Source organism: Lissotriton vulgaris, chromosome 1_1, assembly GCF_964263255.1.
Source record: "Lissotriton vulgaris chromosome 1_1, aLisVul1.2, whole genome shotgun sequence".
NCBI classification, from domain to species: Eukaryota; Metazoa; Chordata; class Amphibia; order Caudata; family Salamandridae; genus Lissotriton; species Lissotriton vulgaris.
In genome coordinates this window covers 1,359,798,512-1,359,815,844 of record NC_141685.1, presented here as the reverse complement: position 1 = coordinate 1,359,815,844, position 17,333 = coordinate 1,359,798,512, and the positions used below count along the sequence as shown (strand labels likewise).

The 17,333-nt window shown below is 44.1% G+C and overlaps 1 protein-coding gene across 2 annotated transcripts in view; it reads left to right on the top strand.

Moving 5' to 3' along the window:
- LRP1 (LDL receptor related protein 1) overlaps positions 1-17,333 on the top strand; it is a 1,437,817-nt gene that overhangs the window by 153,034 nt on the left and 1,267,450 nt on the right. For both annotated transcript variants that reach the window (XM_086966724.1, XM_086966716.1), the window contains exon 3: positions 16,059-16,196. In XM_086966724.1, the coding sequence (XP_086822850.1) occupies positions 16,059-16,196 (138 nt within the window). The remainder of the gene's footprint in view (positions 1-16,058; positions 16,197-17,333) is intronic.

Genomic DNA, 17,333 nt, shown 5'->3' with positions numbered 1-17,333 from the left:
TCAGGAATTGGCAAAGTCAGTAGGTCTCTCTGCTTTAAGTAGTTGAAGTAGTAGCTTTGCCAATGCTTGTTTGTACCAGCATATTTTAACTCAGGCACACTTATGGCCTGCAATCTTTCAATGAGCTTTTTATCAAAGCATCGTACCAAGATGTTCGCCATGCGTCATGATGCGTGCATGTACATGCATCATGACCCGTGTGTGCATTTGCCATGACTGGGTGCATATGTTATGACTGGTGCAGTCATTTTAAAACTACTGGCGTAGCATGTTGAATGGCTATGTTAAAACAGTAAATGAAACAGGTGAAAAATAGTGTGGTGTAAGAAAAAGGATCTTGTCAGCACTGGGCAGGTGCCTGGCTCTTGTAAACCGAAAAAAAGAAACAAAGATCACGAAATGGGGATGGGGTCCGGAAACATTTGGGAGTGGGAGGGCGAGAATTAAAAGCATCAGACGGTGCCGAGTTAAAAAGAGGAAAAATGAAGTATGCAACTCATCCAATTCAACTCTGTGAGAGCAAAATGCTCTTGGGAGACACAGACCTAGGAGTAGCGAGGAAAGTCATTGAATCATGAGCAGACAACTTAGACGACCAAGCCATCCAATCGTGAGCAAAGGCGGTCCCAGAACCAATTCTCTGTACATTGGTAAAACAGGTCAGACCTTCAGACTGCTAAAGCTTCATATTGCAGATAACTAACAAGGTTTCTGAATAGTCCTCCTGCTACTCATGATCTTTTTATGGAAACCAGCTCCAGGGCTCCCTGGTGCAGTAAATTCTTGATGCCTTGTATGTGGCCGACCGATGCTGGTGCAACTTCTAGACAAGAGCTCGACTGTCAGCAAATCTAATTCACCAAGCCAAGCGCCTGCTAATTTTCCCCTCCAGCCCTGCTTCGCACACAATTACCACTATATTTAGACGTGTTCAGGTAAGTAACAGCTACCATTCAGACCAATTACGGACTCCAGTATTCAGTGGTAGCAGCGTGTGCTTCCTTCCCCCTTCAGGGACCGGAGACAAAGAGGGCACAGAGTTCACAGGAGCTGCAGAAAACCGTGGCATATGCAATGCCGGAGTTACCCAGTGCCCGTGGTCCAGAGGAGGCATCGCTTCATGGCATGCTCAAAATTCACCCTCATCAGCACTTGTTTAGGCAGATTGGACAAATGCTTGTGATGTGATTAGTATTTACTTTTAGGATTATTAGACAATAGTATGATGTCTAAACTCTGTCCCACTTTTATCATTGTTTCCTGACAATTGTATCTCAAGTAGCTTCATTCATTCAGGTAGGAAGCGGTGGATGGGTTTGTGTCCAGATGGCTACCCAAATGCTCACCAAAGGGTGCGATGAACTTTCAGCAAGGATTTGATGTTACGAGGTGACAAAGTTCATTAAGACTGAAAGGAAAAGCTCGGCCATGTAATAGTATTGGTAAATAACAAGTGGTCAAGAGAGGGGCAAAACATCTTAATCATTACTTGCTCTGTTTTTTTTTAACCAGGTGCAAGCAGTCATAGTGATCTTGTTCAGGAAAAAGAGGTTTCATTTCCCAAAATTATTGACGTGTGGTAAAGACTTTGCAGTTGGTTCCTAGCTTATTCTAAAAACAATTTGTTTTCCCTTGTGTGCAGAGTTGAAACAGGGTATCTTTGCTGTTGTCCCTTTTCAGGGACAACCTATAAAGCATAATGGTGAATGTTGACTTTTGAGCCATTACAAGTAAGAAAACCTAAGCCAAGAGTCGCAGTATGAAACCAGATAAATGTCTGTAATTTTTGAAAATTATTTTCTGTGGTCTATGTGAGAATATCGAGGCCGAGATGAATATCAATTAAAACATATATTTACTTGTGGACAGTAACAATGCACTTAGTCTTCCTAAACTGTTTGACGCTGACCCTTTTCGGTTAGTTTTGCTCTGATATTTATTTCCCCAGTGTTGCTGGGGTTCTTTTTACTTATTGCAGGCTTCAGCTTCATTAGCACAGTCGTAGGATTGACAACACACTGAGGGGGGGGGTGGGGGGAGAGACACCGTTTTGGCTCCTTGATGGGAAACAGCTGGTTTCAGCTACTGCATTCAGATAGCCCACCAGGTGTTTAACCACCAGGGATATGCCCTGATGTTCCAGCCATGTCCAAAAGGTAGACTGGGGGTTGCGGCATGCCATGGAAAGGCCCAAGGACCTGGCTGTATCTCAGCTATCCCTGACACGTTCCAGTGCAGAGTCTGCCTTCTCTGAAGAGATGGGAGCCATCAAAAGGCATATCCATAAGTGAAGCTTGGATATCCAGTGAAAATTTCAGTCTTCCTCAGCCAGGCATGGCGTCATGAGGCCACAAACTAAGAAATTGCTCTTCCTAGCTAGTCAGTCGTTTCGAGCTCACATCAGATCGTGAACTTCGCTGCATCTCTCCCGTCTTGGCTTAGGTGAGTATGGCCCGGGCTTCCTATGGGACCATGCGTCACACCTGCGCAACCGAATCCCAAAGTGCATCGGAGTAACGGCTCAAAAGTCACGCGATGCACACGGACTGCAGTGACAGGCTGGCAGAAGAAAACCTTTTCTTGCTTAAGGTGTCCAGCCTCTTGGATTTCCTATCCAGTTAGGGTGGTAGGGAATGTACCAAGATTTATACTGTAAATGGAGACTTGTTCCTTCCCAGCTCCCCGAAATAGGGTGTTGCATGAGGAAACTGGGGTCCCCCTGAGCAGGGCGATATCAGCGGGCAGTTGTTCTGTTTGTAGGAGCCCCTGTGCAGGACTGAGACCAGGCCACAAGCAGGAGGCCCCTAAGGACCTCATTAAATGGGAGAAGCGGTTCTTAGGGTGTAACTCTTGGCTGAATCACTTGTCTATAAGTTAGTCTTGCCCACTGAGGGCAGGCTAAGGTCCAGGACCTTGTTCTATCCTACTCACCACCATAGCAAAGGAGGCTCGGTTCTCCATAACAGTGGTAGGAAGCGAGACCATGCCAATATCTGGGGCGGTGTCCAGACCACTGGCGCCTGCCAATTCATCACACCAGTCCATGTTTAGGTCTATGCCCTGGTATCTAGGGTCCAGCGCCCCCTCCTAATCTTCCCCAAGTCCTAGCCCAAAGGAATAGGGCACAGGCTTTGGTCTGGAAGGTATGGCTGCAGTTAGCGCTGGAGTCTGCTTTGGGGGCGACGCCCCTCCTTCTCTGTATCGGGGATGAGAATGGAGATAGTTCCGGCTGGATCCATCCGTGGATCCAAAGGGCCCAGCTGCGAACCAGTAGGGCCCCCTCGCGAACCCTCGGGGCCCAAAAGAGCTCCAGCGGGTACAGACCACCCAAATATGAGGTGCTTAGCCTCATTAATTTCTTGGAGCTGGAGGCGGGGGTCACTCCGGCTACCAGAAACTCAGGGAGGCTCGTGGATGGCCCCAGCACAAGCTCAACCAAGGAACCAGGCCTCAAGTGACTGCGCTTCCTCTTTGAATGACTTTGATGGACGGGGCAAAACCGAAGACCTCTTCTACGACTTACTCTTCTTTTTTTTGTGGGACTTACTGGATGACCACTGCGATGAAGATCGCTGGCTCTGTGACCGATCCTGGGACCTTCCTCCCAGTCGAGGGTGTCTCACTTCGAGCGGCTTGGAGGTTGAGGTAAAGCTCTCTCAAGGCCTTGGGTGTATGGTGAAACAATCGACGTAGGTCTTGACATTGTGGTCGCACTCCAGATACCAGAGGCAGACAAGGTGCCGGTCTGCCACCCACATTTGCCTGTGACGAAAGCTGCAGGTCTTGAAGCCAGCCTTCCTTGTAGTCATCCCTGCCATATCAGGCGATAAATCTTGAAAAAACACTAAGACAAAAGTAAAAAAAGTCAACTAAAAAATGACTGGGGGTAGCTCTCTCCGAATCTGTGAGTGGTGTGTAAAGAAAATATTTGACATCAGCGCACTGGGGTGGTGCCTAAATAGGCACTGAACATGTCCCTTCCGGTGAGGACAACACAGAGGGTGCAACTTGGAGCCGAACAACGCCAAGTAGTGTGGCTCACTGGTTAGAGGCGGCAGACCCGAGAGCAGAGGACGGCCCGGGACCAGGGTTCGATTCCCGGCGCGGCAGGTTTCTGGACCAGGGTCAGCGGACTCGATAATTCTCTCGCCTCGGTGCCCACTCTGATCAGCGATCACACTCGGCAACTCTGGGCATTAGCTTGCCTCATCTTCACTAACGGCCCCACCAGACCGCCGGGGATGCCTGGTCTCACCCTGGAGATACCCATTAAGGGACCATCTCTCAGGGAAGCCAGGAAGGGTTTCGCAGCGGTCGAAGCGCCTTGGGACCCTACGGGTAAGTAGTGCGCTATATAAATGCCAATACATTTACATTTACAATACACCTCCAGGCACGCAGGGATAATACTCCTGAAAAATTTTCCAAATCCAGTCTGAATCCTGGGGATAATTCTAAGGGAAGGAATATGCGGCTAGAAGTGCTATCATTAGACCAACACAGTAACTGGCTTCCCCTGGCTCCATAAAAACATGAAAAACCGGTGCTAGTTTGCTTTGTGTGTGCCTGATGTCTGCACAGCAGCTGGCCAGTGGTTTGTGGTGTGTGGTGTGTGGACGTGGCTGGAGAGGTTTCCTTGCAGTCTTACCCAATCCCTGCTTCATCACATGTAGGCCATGAGAATAAAGTCTGAAATACTGTCCACAGTCTTAATTTTGTTGGCACACGTGGTGTGCACATGTCTGTGCATGATGTGTGCACAGCTGCCCTCCAGATACCCTGTGATTTTTATAGCGCGTGGCAGGATCCAACTGGAGCTGCGCATAGCACACACTGACCAGTGCAGGAGTGGGGCGAGGGAACCTCAAGAGCATAAACGGAAATGGAAAGTGCGTCAGGCCCTCTCCACCAGTAGGAAAGGTAGTGTAAGGCAGAGTCAGGCTACCCTCTATTCTTACGTGTTTCCGTTAGACTACTTTCTGTAGGCCTCACTTTAGCAATACAGTTAGGCTAGTCGTCTAGTCCAATCAGTGGTCCTGTGAGTTCTCATCTTTGTCGTCAGTTTAATTTCGCATGGGATTGCTGGAAAAGGTTCATGGCCTATTTTCCATGGCCGAAAAGATGAACACATCTGTAAATCCAGTTCTGTCGAGATCATGTTTGTAAATATTTTAGTAAGTCTCAGCTCTGTTTCATTGTTGCTGTGTTTTCTGGTGGGCAATTTGGAAAACATTTCTAAATATTTAAATTGATAGTGTGTTCATGTAGATCCACTGAGGTGCAATAGGAAAAGGGTAATGTCAGATTTCTCTGGACTACTGTATAAATACATCAGAAATTGACGAATAATGGAGGAGATGAGATCTGTCATGGGAGGAAGTGTTGACTTGGTGTTGTGCTCTCATGAAGGAAATTGATGTACTAAAGGAGGCGCAGCCTAGATTTGTGGTGTACTGGAAGCAGTGTGTTGTGGTTTTTTGGTGTGCTGCTGTGATGGATGAGGTGGTGCCCGGAAGTGTTGTCTAGTAGAAGCTATAGGACTTGGTGTGTACTGCAATGGAACAACTGGGCTGAGTAGTGCGTTCTTGAGGGGGAGGTTGTGAAGCCTGGATTTCGACATGATGGTTCTGGTATGACCCAATGGTGGGGAGTGGTGCGCTATTGCTACTGGAAGCAATGTGGTAGTGAGCGATGGTCTGTGCACTACGCAAGGCTTTTGCTATAGGTGAGACCTTGTTGTGTGGATGAGCATTGTGACCTGGTGGGATACGTGTGACATGTTGATGTGACCTTGTCGAATGTTGTGTGCTGAGAAGAGTATGTGGTGCAGTAGAGATCGTGTGATTAGTTGTGATTTGGTGAATGAGCTCTGGCCTTGCAGAACGGAGTGGTTGTATTTATTTGGTACACTAGATGGATGTCACATGACCTTGTGGAGCTCCTGTGTCAGCATCTGGTGGAAAAGCGGTCACTTAATGTGATCTGGTGGGAACACTTTTTTTTAAATTGTGGTCTGGGGTTGGCATAATCCTTATGTAGTGTGGTTTGATGTAGAAATTGTGGCCTGCGGTAGAGCAGAAATAGTTTGATCGGGCACAGCGGTGTGGTACAAACAGTAGGCCTCTAATGCTTGATGGGGGAATGTTTGATGGTTAAATTGTGGATTTTGAAAAAAACTGGCGATTTTTTTTCTAACGCTTTCTTGATTTGAGCCAGTGTTATAGTTGTCACGTGGTGGTCTTTCACTGTGCCCTAGAAAAGTGGATCTCTTGAAATACGGTTTTAAAAGTACTATACAGTTTATTTTAGCACAAGTTGTTTGGTAGTGCTTGTAATTTTATGCATACCCCAATTATTTCCTCACTGACCCTCTTTTGTTTAGTGTCAATGAATATTCAGAATTTCAGTTATGGACAAACAACCCCCACAAAACCCGGTTATCGACACACATTCTTTTTGAAATTGCTCTTGGAAGAGAAATCCTTTCTGCTCTGATACATTTCTATTCCTAGCCATCACAGAGACTTGTGTTGGCCGGAGAAACAAAACCTTCCTTTCGGCACTCATGAGGTGTGGCAGTCTTATCGCCCTGCTCTGCCCACAGCTGCCCTTCTTATCTCTCTCGGTCTGCCTCTGCCAGACTTGACTTTTATCTGACACGGGTTTGACAGCTTGTAACCCACAGTGTGGTGTCATTCCTTTTTTAAGTCTCACCTTCAGTTGTTGAAGATGCATAGTCTCTAATGCATTACAAGATATACATATAGTGGGCGTTGGGTGAGCCCCTTGCCGTAGATTGGATGGCTTTATTGTCTAATTTCCCTGCTTCTTATTTGATGGCTTTGCTCCCTGTTCTTTAACTGTCCCACCCCATGAACATTCTTCTGTACTGCATTACGCCTACATTCAGAGAACCACCTTTTCCAGCACTCCATGGGAGTGCATGTGTTTTCTTGCTTTCCACTTTTGTGCTGCTTCCCACCTCAAATACTTCTGGTCTTTGTTTGCTCATGCCCTTCCCGGCTGCTGTTTCATTGCCACCCCACCCAAAGCGCGCTCCTTCGTTAGTGCTACGCCCATTGTGTTAAAATCTGCATAAAAGCACAATTTCAGCAAGCATTGGAAAAGCCAGTAGGTCTTGCCAATGCAAGAGCTATTGGCTTTACAAATATGTTTTACCCATGTTGTACACCAGAGTGACTACTGTTCAGCATGGCAAAACTCTAGTGGGGTAGAGTGGTGTGGAGTGTTATGGAGTGACTAAGTGGTGTGTAGAGTTTAGTGGCGTGGAGAGGAGAGGAGTGAAGTGAAGTGGAGTGTCATTGAGTAGTGTACAGTGCTGTAAAGTATCATGGAGGGAGAAGAGTGTCATAAAGTGGAAAGGCATAGAGTTGATTGTCGTAGAGTGGAGTTGGCATAGTGTTGTGAAGTGATGTAGAGTAGAGAGGCATAGAGGGTGTAGTTTTGGTTTGTATACTTTTATCATCTGTTGCACGTATCACCTGAGTAGTCCAACCACGAGCGATTTTCTACCCCCTCACCTGTGTAATTTGTAGGGTTTTCCTTTGTACATGAGCCTTTCTATTCTGCTTATTTTTGCAACAATTTTTTCCATTTGTAGAATTTGGTATTTGACTTACACCCAAACACTCTGATCCACCTACGTTTTTAAGCGCCCTGAAGGTGTGACCTATTAGGTCAAATACCGAAACGCGCGTGGGCACACTCAGAGGAGACCAGCTGAAACAAACATTTTGTATAAGCTGCTCTATGCAGCTAGGATTTATACTGTTAGTCAGAACTTTAGCTCTTCTATCACTCCCACTGTAATCTCACAGTTTCACTGTCAGTAATTATTGTCTATTTTTGATATTAATGTAAGATACTGAGACTATTCCAACTTGAAATATATCTGTACATAATAAGATCTGTCATGTTAATTGAGGTCGGTCTCTCTAAAGGTGTTTATTTCTTTGTGTTTTTAATTCTCCTCCCACCCAGGCCAAGCAGACAATTTTATTTTGCAGCTGGACATTGCTTCAGGGTCTAAAACATGTGAGACCGGCCAGATCTAAGAGTCCGTTCTGTTGATAAAAACAGGTCACATTGTTGGCAAAAACAAGTCTTGCTGTGTGCAGTGCAATAAACCATGTTTGCAAGAGTCTGTTTGGTATTTGGACCTGTTTGTGTAAGGGTGTCCATGGGTTTGCCTGTGAACAGAGATGAGAGGAAAAACGAGTTTGTGGCAGCAAGTGCTGTTGATGTTTGTCCTGGCGATAGTTTATAGCCCCCAGCTCACATACCAGGTTGGTCCGAGGGATGCTAGTATGGGCAGGGTGAAACAAAAGGTGACCAACGGAATACAAAATGGCTGCGGTGGTCAGAATGACTGCAGTTTATGTGCACGTAGGAACTTCCATCAGACAAGATGCCGCAGATAATGTTCATGCTTGTTATTTTAATTCTAACAAGATGTTGAGTGCAATGGCATAGAATAGAATGTTGTTGAGTATAGTGGCGTATAGTGGATCATCTTCTGTCATCTGGGTGGTAAGTCAACTCGGGGTATCTTTTTCTGCCTCGGTCATGTCTCGACTTGGATGAACACTAACTCAATGAAATTGAATGGTGACAAGACCGAGGTTATGGTACTTGGTAAGAATCCCCAGCTCTGGGGGCTTCAACACTTGTCCACTGTGTTGGGAGTGCCTCCTGACCCGAAGAACAAGGTGTGGAGAGCCTTGGCTTCTGGCTTGACTCCACTCTATCCATGAAGCCTCAGATGGCCAAAGTAGCAGCCACATGCTTTGCTACATGAAATGGCTTAATGATCCTTTGTATACTTACTTTTTCTTTTCAAAGAACAGTTATCCAAGCAACATCTTAATGAGTTATTTATTTTTTGATGTCCCAGAATACCTTTTAGGTTGCACATAGGATTCACCGAAGCGAAGTTGGGTGCCAGTACCAGCTCTTTTATTTGCTGATGATACTATTTTAGTATCTCAAATCCCGAAGGGTTTGCAATGCTTATTTGACACTTTTAGTGTTTACTGTGGCGCTAAGGGCCTAGAAATAAATTCTAGGAAAACAAAATGCATGGCAGTTAATCCACCTAATCTTTCAAGAAGAACATAACTGTCCAAAAACAGAAGCTAGAATATGTGCAGAATTTTTATTATCTAGGCATTACACTTGACACTAAAATTACCTGGTATCCCCAACTGCATAAAAGTAAGACCATTTTGCCACAAAATTCTCTACCAATATTTAAAAAAACATGAGCCTTATTACCAAGGCAGTATCTCCTGCACTTGAGGTATATAAATACAGGGTACAATCAGCATCCCTTTATCGTGCAGAACAATGGGGGCCTTCATGTAGGAATACCTTTGCGGGGGAAGAAAATACATGTTTTAGGAAGTTGTTACGTCTCCCTGTGCGCACACCTGTAATTCCCATTGTTATGGACTTAAATACTAAACGTATTGATCACCAAGCCATATTAAGACTATTGCTGTTTTGGGTGCAATTGTGGTTAACAACCGAACTAGCTCATTATAAAGAAGGGCTAGAAGGGATCTTAAGGTTTGACCGAGGTACTAGCCTTCAGTGGATTAAGCATGTGCACTCCTGGCTTTGTAAACTTGGGCTGAAGAACTTCTGGGAAAAACCTACCCTATTGACAACCGCTTCCAAAAAAACACTAAAACTACCTTTTAGGCGTATATACAAAATAGTGTGTCCCATAGCCCAGATATTGGTAGATTAACGGCCCAGTTCCTGCTTATGAAACCAACCCAGGTCTTTGAGCAATTTCTGGATGAAGTGCAGCCCCAGTTGGCAAAATCTTTATATATGAATTTTCGTTATGGTGTTTTACAAACTAACGAACATATTGAAATGGGGTCGAAACACAGATGTGAGTAATGAGGACTGTTGTGTATGTCAACTCGATGCACAAGAAAATGATCTACACTTACTATTCTTTTGCCCAGCCTATGCCATGCCCAGGAAAACATAGATTGAACCAATCGGTCGAAACCTGGGAACTAGATCTTGTTTTGTGGCAGAAAGAATACTGAAAACAGACACTTCCTAGAAAATAATTTTCAGTATTAGTAGATATTTGTTTGCCGTGGGCACAATAAGAGGAAAAAAAGTTTGAAATTTTAACATTCTGAAATCTATGTGTAATCTCAAATTTCGATTTGTATTTTTATCGCATTTGCATTTTAGAAATTGCTGAGAGACCAGGTAGAATGTTTAGTTGGTTATACTATGTCTCAAGTAGGATAACCCATTAGCACTTTAAAGCACTTGCACTTTTGATATTACCCAAATTTATGTGGAAAGTCTGCACTCATCATATGTACTCTTCTAGTCCTCGGCGCTTCTCAACCCAACCTGGATTTTACATTCTCCTCAACGTTTTAAATATATCGGACTGTAGGCTTAGCATTTTTATCATATTTTTTACTTGCTAGATCAATCGCCATTTTTTTCCCCTTTTACTTAAATTGTGATCATTTTAGCATTTGCATTTGTCTAAAGCCGTACCTGTGGAACGCCTTGTATTTTAATAGTGTTTTATCAACTAATGTGTGTTACTATGTATCTTTTATGGTTCAAGCAAAACCGAAATGAAGATTATTCAATTGAATTGAATTTTTGTAATGTGAGATAGTGGATGAGTGGGAGTATAAAGTCGTACATGTGCTACCGTTGTGAAATTTAAGCTGGTTGTTATGAGATAGGATAGCTGGTTTGCGGATGTTTGAAACTAAGGGTGTGTGGCTGTATATGACAGTAGAAATCTTGCTTTTTTGGAGGTTGATGAAACTCTACATCCCCTACTACGTTTAGCTTGCCAACCGCCTGACAAATTTCATGCAGATTTATCAGCGATTTAAAATTTATATTGACTCCTTTTGCCTCCCTACCCTTGATGGATCGGTTTAAAAATTGACACACCGACACAAAGCTAACCGTGCTAAACATTTTTCAAAGTTTGTGTAGATTCATCAAACATGCTAAATTTATTAGCAAGTGAGCGCTGTTTCGACTCTCCCTTCAAATGGGCTTTTTGTGACTGAGCTGCATAAAAATGATACCAAGAGTAAGCAACCCACGCTAAGTCTCTGCCAAATTTCTGGCTGATGCATCTAACAGTTAAAATCATTAGCTAATTAATAATGTTGTAACCAACCCTTTGTCTTTGCCTCTCCCATTTATCTTTGCTTGCACCTCAATGGGTCTGAATGAAACCTTAAATAACTATTCAGCATGTAACTTCCTAACTGCCTGATACATTTCATGCTGATTAATCAAATTGTGTCAATTGGCAAATTAAAATTGTATTAACCCCATTTAAGTTCCTTCCGTCACACAGATCTGCATAAAAATTGCAATACCTGTTAAAAAAAGAATCCTTACCACCTTGACCGTTTTTTTTAGCCATATTGCCAGTGTTTTTCAAGTAAGGCCAGCAAGAAAGGTGGCAACCCATGTCATATAGTACCAAAGTCATAAGCAAATTAATACTTTTTTAGGTTCCCACTTTTACTTTTCGCATGGTACGGACGTCCTGGAGTCTTGCTGAGGGCTCCAACACGTCCTGGCACCGGAGTCAGGAAATCCTTCTGGTGCAAGCTCAAGAGAGATTTGCTTTTGTGGAATTCAGTCTCAGGAGCTGGGGAAGAGTTTCCCAAGCACCAGATGCTGTTTTTCCCCTCTTAAATGATGATCGGCATGCATAGTGCATTAACGTAATTTCAGAGAAAATGAAATTACTTAATTCGTTCTCTAGGGCAAATGATGGACGGATTGCTGAACAAATCCAACATTCACCCCCAGTCAAGAGATCTTGGTTAAATCCATTGTTCCTTTGCTCACCATGCCACCTCAGTTTGTACCCAGTCATGTGCAAATCAGTCTTGGCCCTGCTCCTCATGGGAACAGTCCAGCTCAAACTGCCTAGCCAGGCCCTCCCTGGACCAGAAACAAGCATCCCGAGACTGGTTTTGGTGTAGCACCCCCTCATCAGCCAGGCTAGTTGGAATCCAGTGGCATAGCAAGCAAGGGACCCTTGTCAAGCATCCCGATCATTGTGTCAAGAAGGGAAATTTAGATTGTGAATGCTTTTTGGATGAGTTCCAATATTGACCTACTTCTATGCTGAATGGCTGCACTGTTCGGGTCATTTGCCACCAGGGGAAACCTCCAGGCATTTCTGAAAACTAAACACTAGGGGCAGTCCAAGATGGTGTGCCTCGGGTGAATGCCACAATATTTCCTTTCCCAAAATGCCCTGCAAACCTCAAACTGTGCCTATAATTGCACATTTTCCTTGCATTTCTGGGACTTAAACTTCCAGAATCAGCCGGAATCCAAAATATTCCTACCACTCAGCATCCCCCACTGTTCCTGATAAAAATGTTACCCCACTTTTGTGACTTGTCCTGGGGCCCAGACAGGCACAAATCAAGCCTGAGTCAATGAAAGTCGCTCCCCATCGACCATGTTTTGATGCTTGCCTGTCTCGCAAACCAAAGCTTGAGAGATCTACACAAATGACCCCTGGCTGAATTTAGAATTTTGTCTGCTTTTCAGAAATCACCCATGGATTTCATCGTGGTTTCCATCACAAACTGGAAGTAGGTTGAAAGCTCTGAAATTAGGAAAAAAAGGCCACCTCTTTGAGAAATGGCAAAACTGTGGTTAAAACACATGTTTTTTAATTAAGCTCTGCATGTTCCGGATAGCCTGGAAAATAGTGACTTTAGTACATCAAACCTTTTGTTGAGACTGTTTTTAGTGGAACAAACTGAAGCTTTTCTGTAGAGCACTCCAGCCACCCCATAATGTTGATATATTTTGACTATTTTCACAGTCCCCTCCAGGGTAATCCTCAAAACCTGGGTACTTGTGGAATCCCCAGGATGTTGAAAAAAGGGCTGAAGTTTGGCGTGGATATCTTATGTAAAAGTTAAGGAACTATCCAAAATAGCGAAAAAAAGGCTTAGCATTCTAGGGGGAAAAGGCCTAGCAGCCAAGGGACAACTGAGCTCCCCTTGATGGATTTGCATACCATTTAAATATTATGACATATGCGAAGTGTCTGTGAAATCAAGAGCATTATCGTAAAACAATTCAAAAGTTATAAGCAAATCAAGACGTACTGTTGTATCCTAATATGTTAAACCATGCAAGCTCATGACGGCACTGTGTAACAAGGACTTTTTCAAGTATCAAGCTATACAAAAGTGATAATACTTCAAAGCTCACCCAGTACATGTTTACAATACAACGTATATATATTATTACCTACTGGCGATCACCAGTAGATAGTTATGGTGATGACCTGGTTTCCATAGGTAAAGAATTTCCTTGTTTTGCTAATAACATTGGCGCAATTTGACGAATCTTAACAAACTTTTTAAAGAGGGGGGTCCCAAAATGGATTTTTCCCATGCAGTTTCCCATAGGGATGTTGGACACTACTACAGCCTGAACATCTGAATGGAATTACACCCAATTTTGAAGAAAGCAAGTTATTGGCACAGAGAGTGTTTTTTGTAATTTGGTGTAAATCTGTTAAATTGTTTTGGAGTTATTAAAGAAAAAGGATTTATGTAGATCTATAGACAGATTCACCACAGTGGATCTGCTGATCCACACCAACAGCAATGTTGTGATTGGTTGGCCGCAACCTGAGAGACCAGTTGCAGCCGCCATTTTGTGAATCGGGACACAGTTTCCTTGAGGGGTTTTGGGGGGCTACAGTGCTAATAGGATATATGGGATCTGATTGAGGCATCTGTGAGGGGCCCCTCATGGGCAAGAAACTGTCTAAAACTGTTTTCTTTTTGGCGCACGAGGATCTTTGGATCCACCGTGGTGGTCAGCATGTCCCCGTGTGACTCAGCAGAGGATCTGTGGATCCAGACCCCATATAATAAAAACACAAACAGCCACTTGCACACTCTCGCACACACCCAAACACACACACAGTCCATATAGCCACTCACACACCCTCCCATACAGTCACTGATACTTCCACTCACAGACTCAGAGAACCACTCATACACCCACACAGGTAACCACACACACACCCACTCACACAGGTAACCACACACCCACTCACACATGTAACCACACACCCACTCAGAGACCCAGAAAAACAATCCCACTCCCATTTACACACTCATACAGCCACTCATTCACCCACTTACAGACCCAGAGAACCACTCATACATCCACTCAGACCCACACAGGCACTAACACACTCACATCCATATGTACACACTCCTACAGCTAGTAAACACTCCCACACTGCCACTTAAACACCCACTACATAATCATGCACACCCACTTGCAGACCCAGAGAATCACTCGCACATCCACTTACAGACCCAGAGAATCACTCGCACATCCTCTTACCCACACAGGCATACACTCAAACATTCACCACATACACTCTTATACAGCCCGCCACACACACTGGAAAAAAAAACGTTAGAGATGTTATAGTTAAGTTCAGGTTTTATACACACAAAACTATAGAAATTCAGTTGTTATATTGATCTCAAGTAACTATAACTAATACTTTAACCCCTTCGCTGCGGATGACAAAGCCAGCTCGTCATGGACGTTACCTGCGCTGCGCGGATGACGAGCTGGCTTTGTCACGAACCGCGCGATTTTCAAAAGTCAGCGCACAGCGGGAAAACCCGTAGCGCGCATGCGGTTAAGGTAATTATAACTCCCGCCCTCGCCATGCACTGCCAATTACCCCACATATTACATCAGTCAGGACCTCTTCTATGACGTTATTGATAATATCACTGCAAGATTTGCAGTGAAACTATTGATGAGAAAACTGTGCATGGCAGGGGGGAGCGAGTAATACTTATCTTAGGGCACGAATTGTAATTACTGGAGATAACTAGAACTGCTGATTTCTATGTTTTATTGTGTGTAAAATCTGTTTGATAGAACTATAAACAACTTTGTTCTTTTAGGTGGATCACTTATTTGGCCAATTTCATTGAGACTTAAAACTATGAATCCAAATAAATTCTCCAAGACCGTTAAATCCACAGTCTGTAAAGACTGAATTCATTTTTATATGTCAATGATCATTACACAACCACAGACTTCAAATGTTGGCCTTTAGAAATAGAAATTAATTGGTTGCAGCAACCACCCCAATTGAAATATCACGTTTGACAAGAATATTTTGGTTCTCTATGATAAAGTAGTCCAATCCCAACTATTTGAAAAATTGCACCACTCCATCAGGAATTAAATTATGATGCTTTCGCAAACAGAGCATTGCTAGATGTCAAAAGTATACTGTGATAGGCCCTCTCAGGAGTGCTTTTAGGAGGATCAGAATGCAGGGGAAATGGTTGTGTTGAGGTCATGAACAGACCAACACGAGTGAGCAATTTTTTTAATGAATGGCAATCTGCAGCAGGCTGGTTTATGAGGCTGCCTGGTTTGTCGTTAGTGAAGTAATGGTGAGTTAAAGGCTAGTTACAGAACATGTGGAGGTCGATATGGGGTTAGTCCAGGTGTGGGATGGTCTGTACATTTTATTTGGAGGGGGTTGTGTTGGGAGAAAGAGTGGGTTTAAAGCAAGGCAGATGGGTACCATGGCTCTGAGTTGTGTGCAAAATGGGTATCGTGCATGTCATTGAAATCCCAGTGAAAGAGGTTGGCTCGTGAAATTAAGGGCGTGCTTAATCTTGGAACCTAATCAGATGGTGTCACTGTTCAGTAGGTTACGTGCACGCGTTGCTGTTGAGGGATGAGTTTGTTGTCCTGCTGTGTATAGCAGCACTGCTTTGTTGCAGGAATGCAGTTCTAACTAAACAACGTTTTAAAGCATTAACGCCTCTGCACAACAGCAGTTGCACTTTGGCAGGAGTCCATGGCAGTGGTGACCGAATGTACCATATAATATATGGGTGTGGCACAATAGTTCATGTGAACATGCACATCTAGAAAACTGAAAATATTTGACTAAAAATGTATAACCCGTTTTCTTTCAGGTCCACAGACCAAGGTGAACAATTGTCAGCCGAATGAGAGGAGTTGCCTCAGCACAGACACCTGCCTTTACATGGACAAGCTGTGCAATGGTCACAACGACTGCACCGACGGCTCTGATGAAGGCCCACACTGCCGCGGTAAGCGAGTGTCAAGGAAGCGGGTGGACCGTTGCTTTGTACTGGTTAAACCAGAAGCCTGATTCAGATTCAGGAGTATCCAATCCTGGCTTCCTCCCATGTGGAATGTAGCGTTGTGTGACAACAGTTTGCCAGGTTCTTGGGATTACTGAAGCAGTTACTCTCTGTACTGAGGTATCCCCTCCCCACCCCAAATCCCCTAAACCATCAACATCAACAACTAGCTGTCTAACCGCCTACCCTGTGTGCAGCTTACCGAAATGTGGCCTTTTCCTCTCTCCGAGTGTGCTGTGATTGCCTTCAGTAGGTGGTGCTGACCCTCAGATGTTGTGTAAATGCCTGCTAATGTTTTTAGTATTATCTCTTCCAATCAGACCCACACATTGTCCTCTGGTCCACGTCTCTTTATTCACTCATTCATTCCTTCATTCCGCTTCCTGAATGCCCAATTCCTATTTGCGGGGGACTTGTTTTTTAATCCCAATCCAAAGTAGTGTGGATGGTAGTTCTTGAATCATATGGGAAAGAAAGTCCAAGCCCCAATTAAATTATTCTTGCACCCTCCACTCGTTTTAGAACAAAATATGCAGGTATATTTACACATGAAATAATAGTGCAGCATGGAGATGCTGTATTTTCAGTTCAGTGAGCTTCATAGTACACTTGGAAGATCTCCGTCATGACTCTATTGTCTGCTCCAGGTTTTTGGCCACCAGAAGAACTCACTACAATGTACTGCTCAACCTTACATGTCCCTGTGATGTTACCTCTAGTCTGGCTTGAACAAACCGCCTTATTGTGATCTATTGAGTGACTTAATGTGCCCCTTTTCCTCACCCTCCATGGGTCCTCCTTACACCAGAAAGCAGTTAGATAAGTACATATTGACCACAAACTACAGGCCTAGTTCACTCACCATGGCACCTTGAATCTCTTGACTTCACTGATGTCTACTACTCTTCTAACCTAGCCAAAGTCCCTTGCTTCAGTGATATGGACTGCTGTTTGTGTATGGGGCGATGTAGAAAATACTTGTTTTCATTTTGCGCCTGTACTTGGGTGCATGGAGCTTGTGAGTGGGATGCACAAGCGAAGATGACCTCACTCTCACTAGGCCTGCCTCATTGAGAGTTGTCT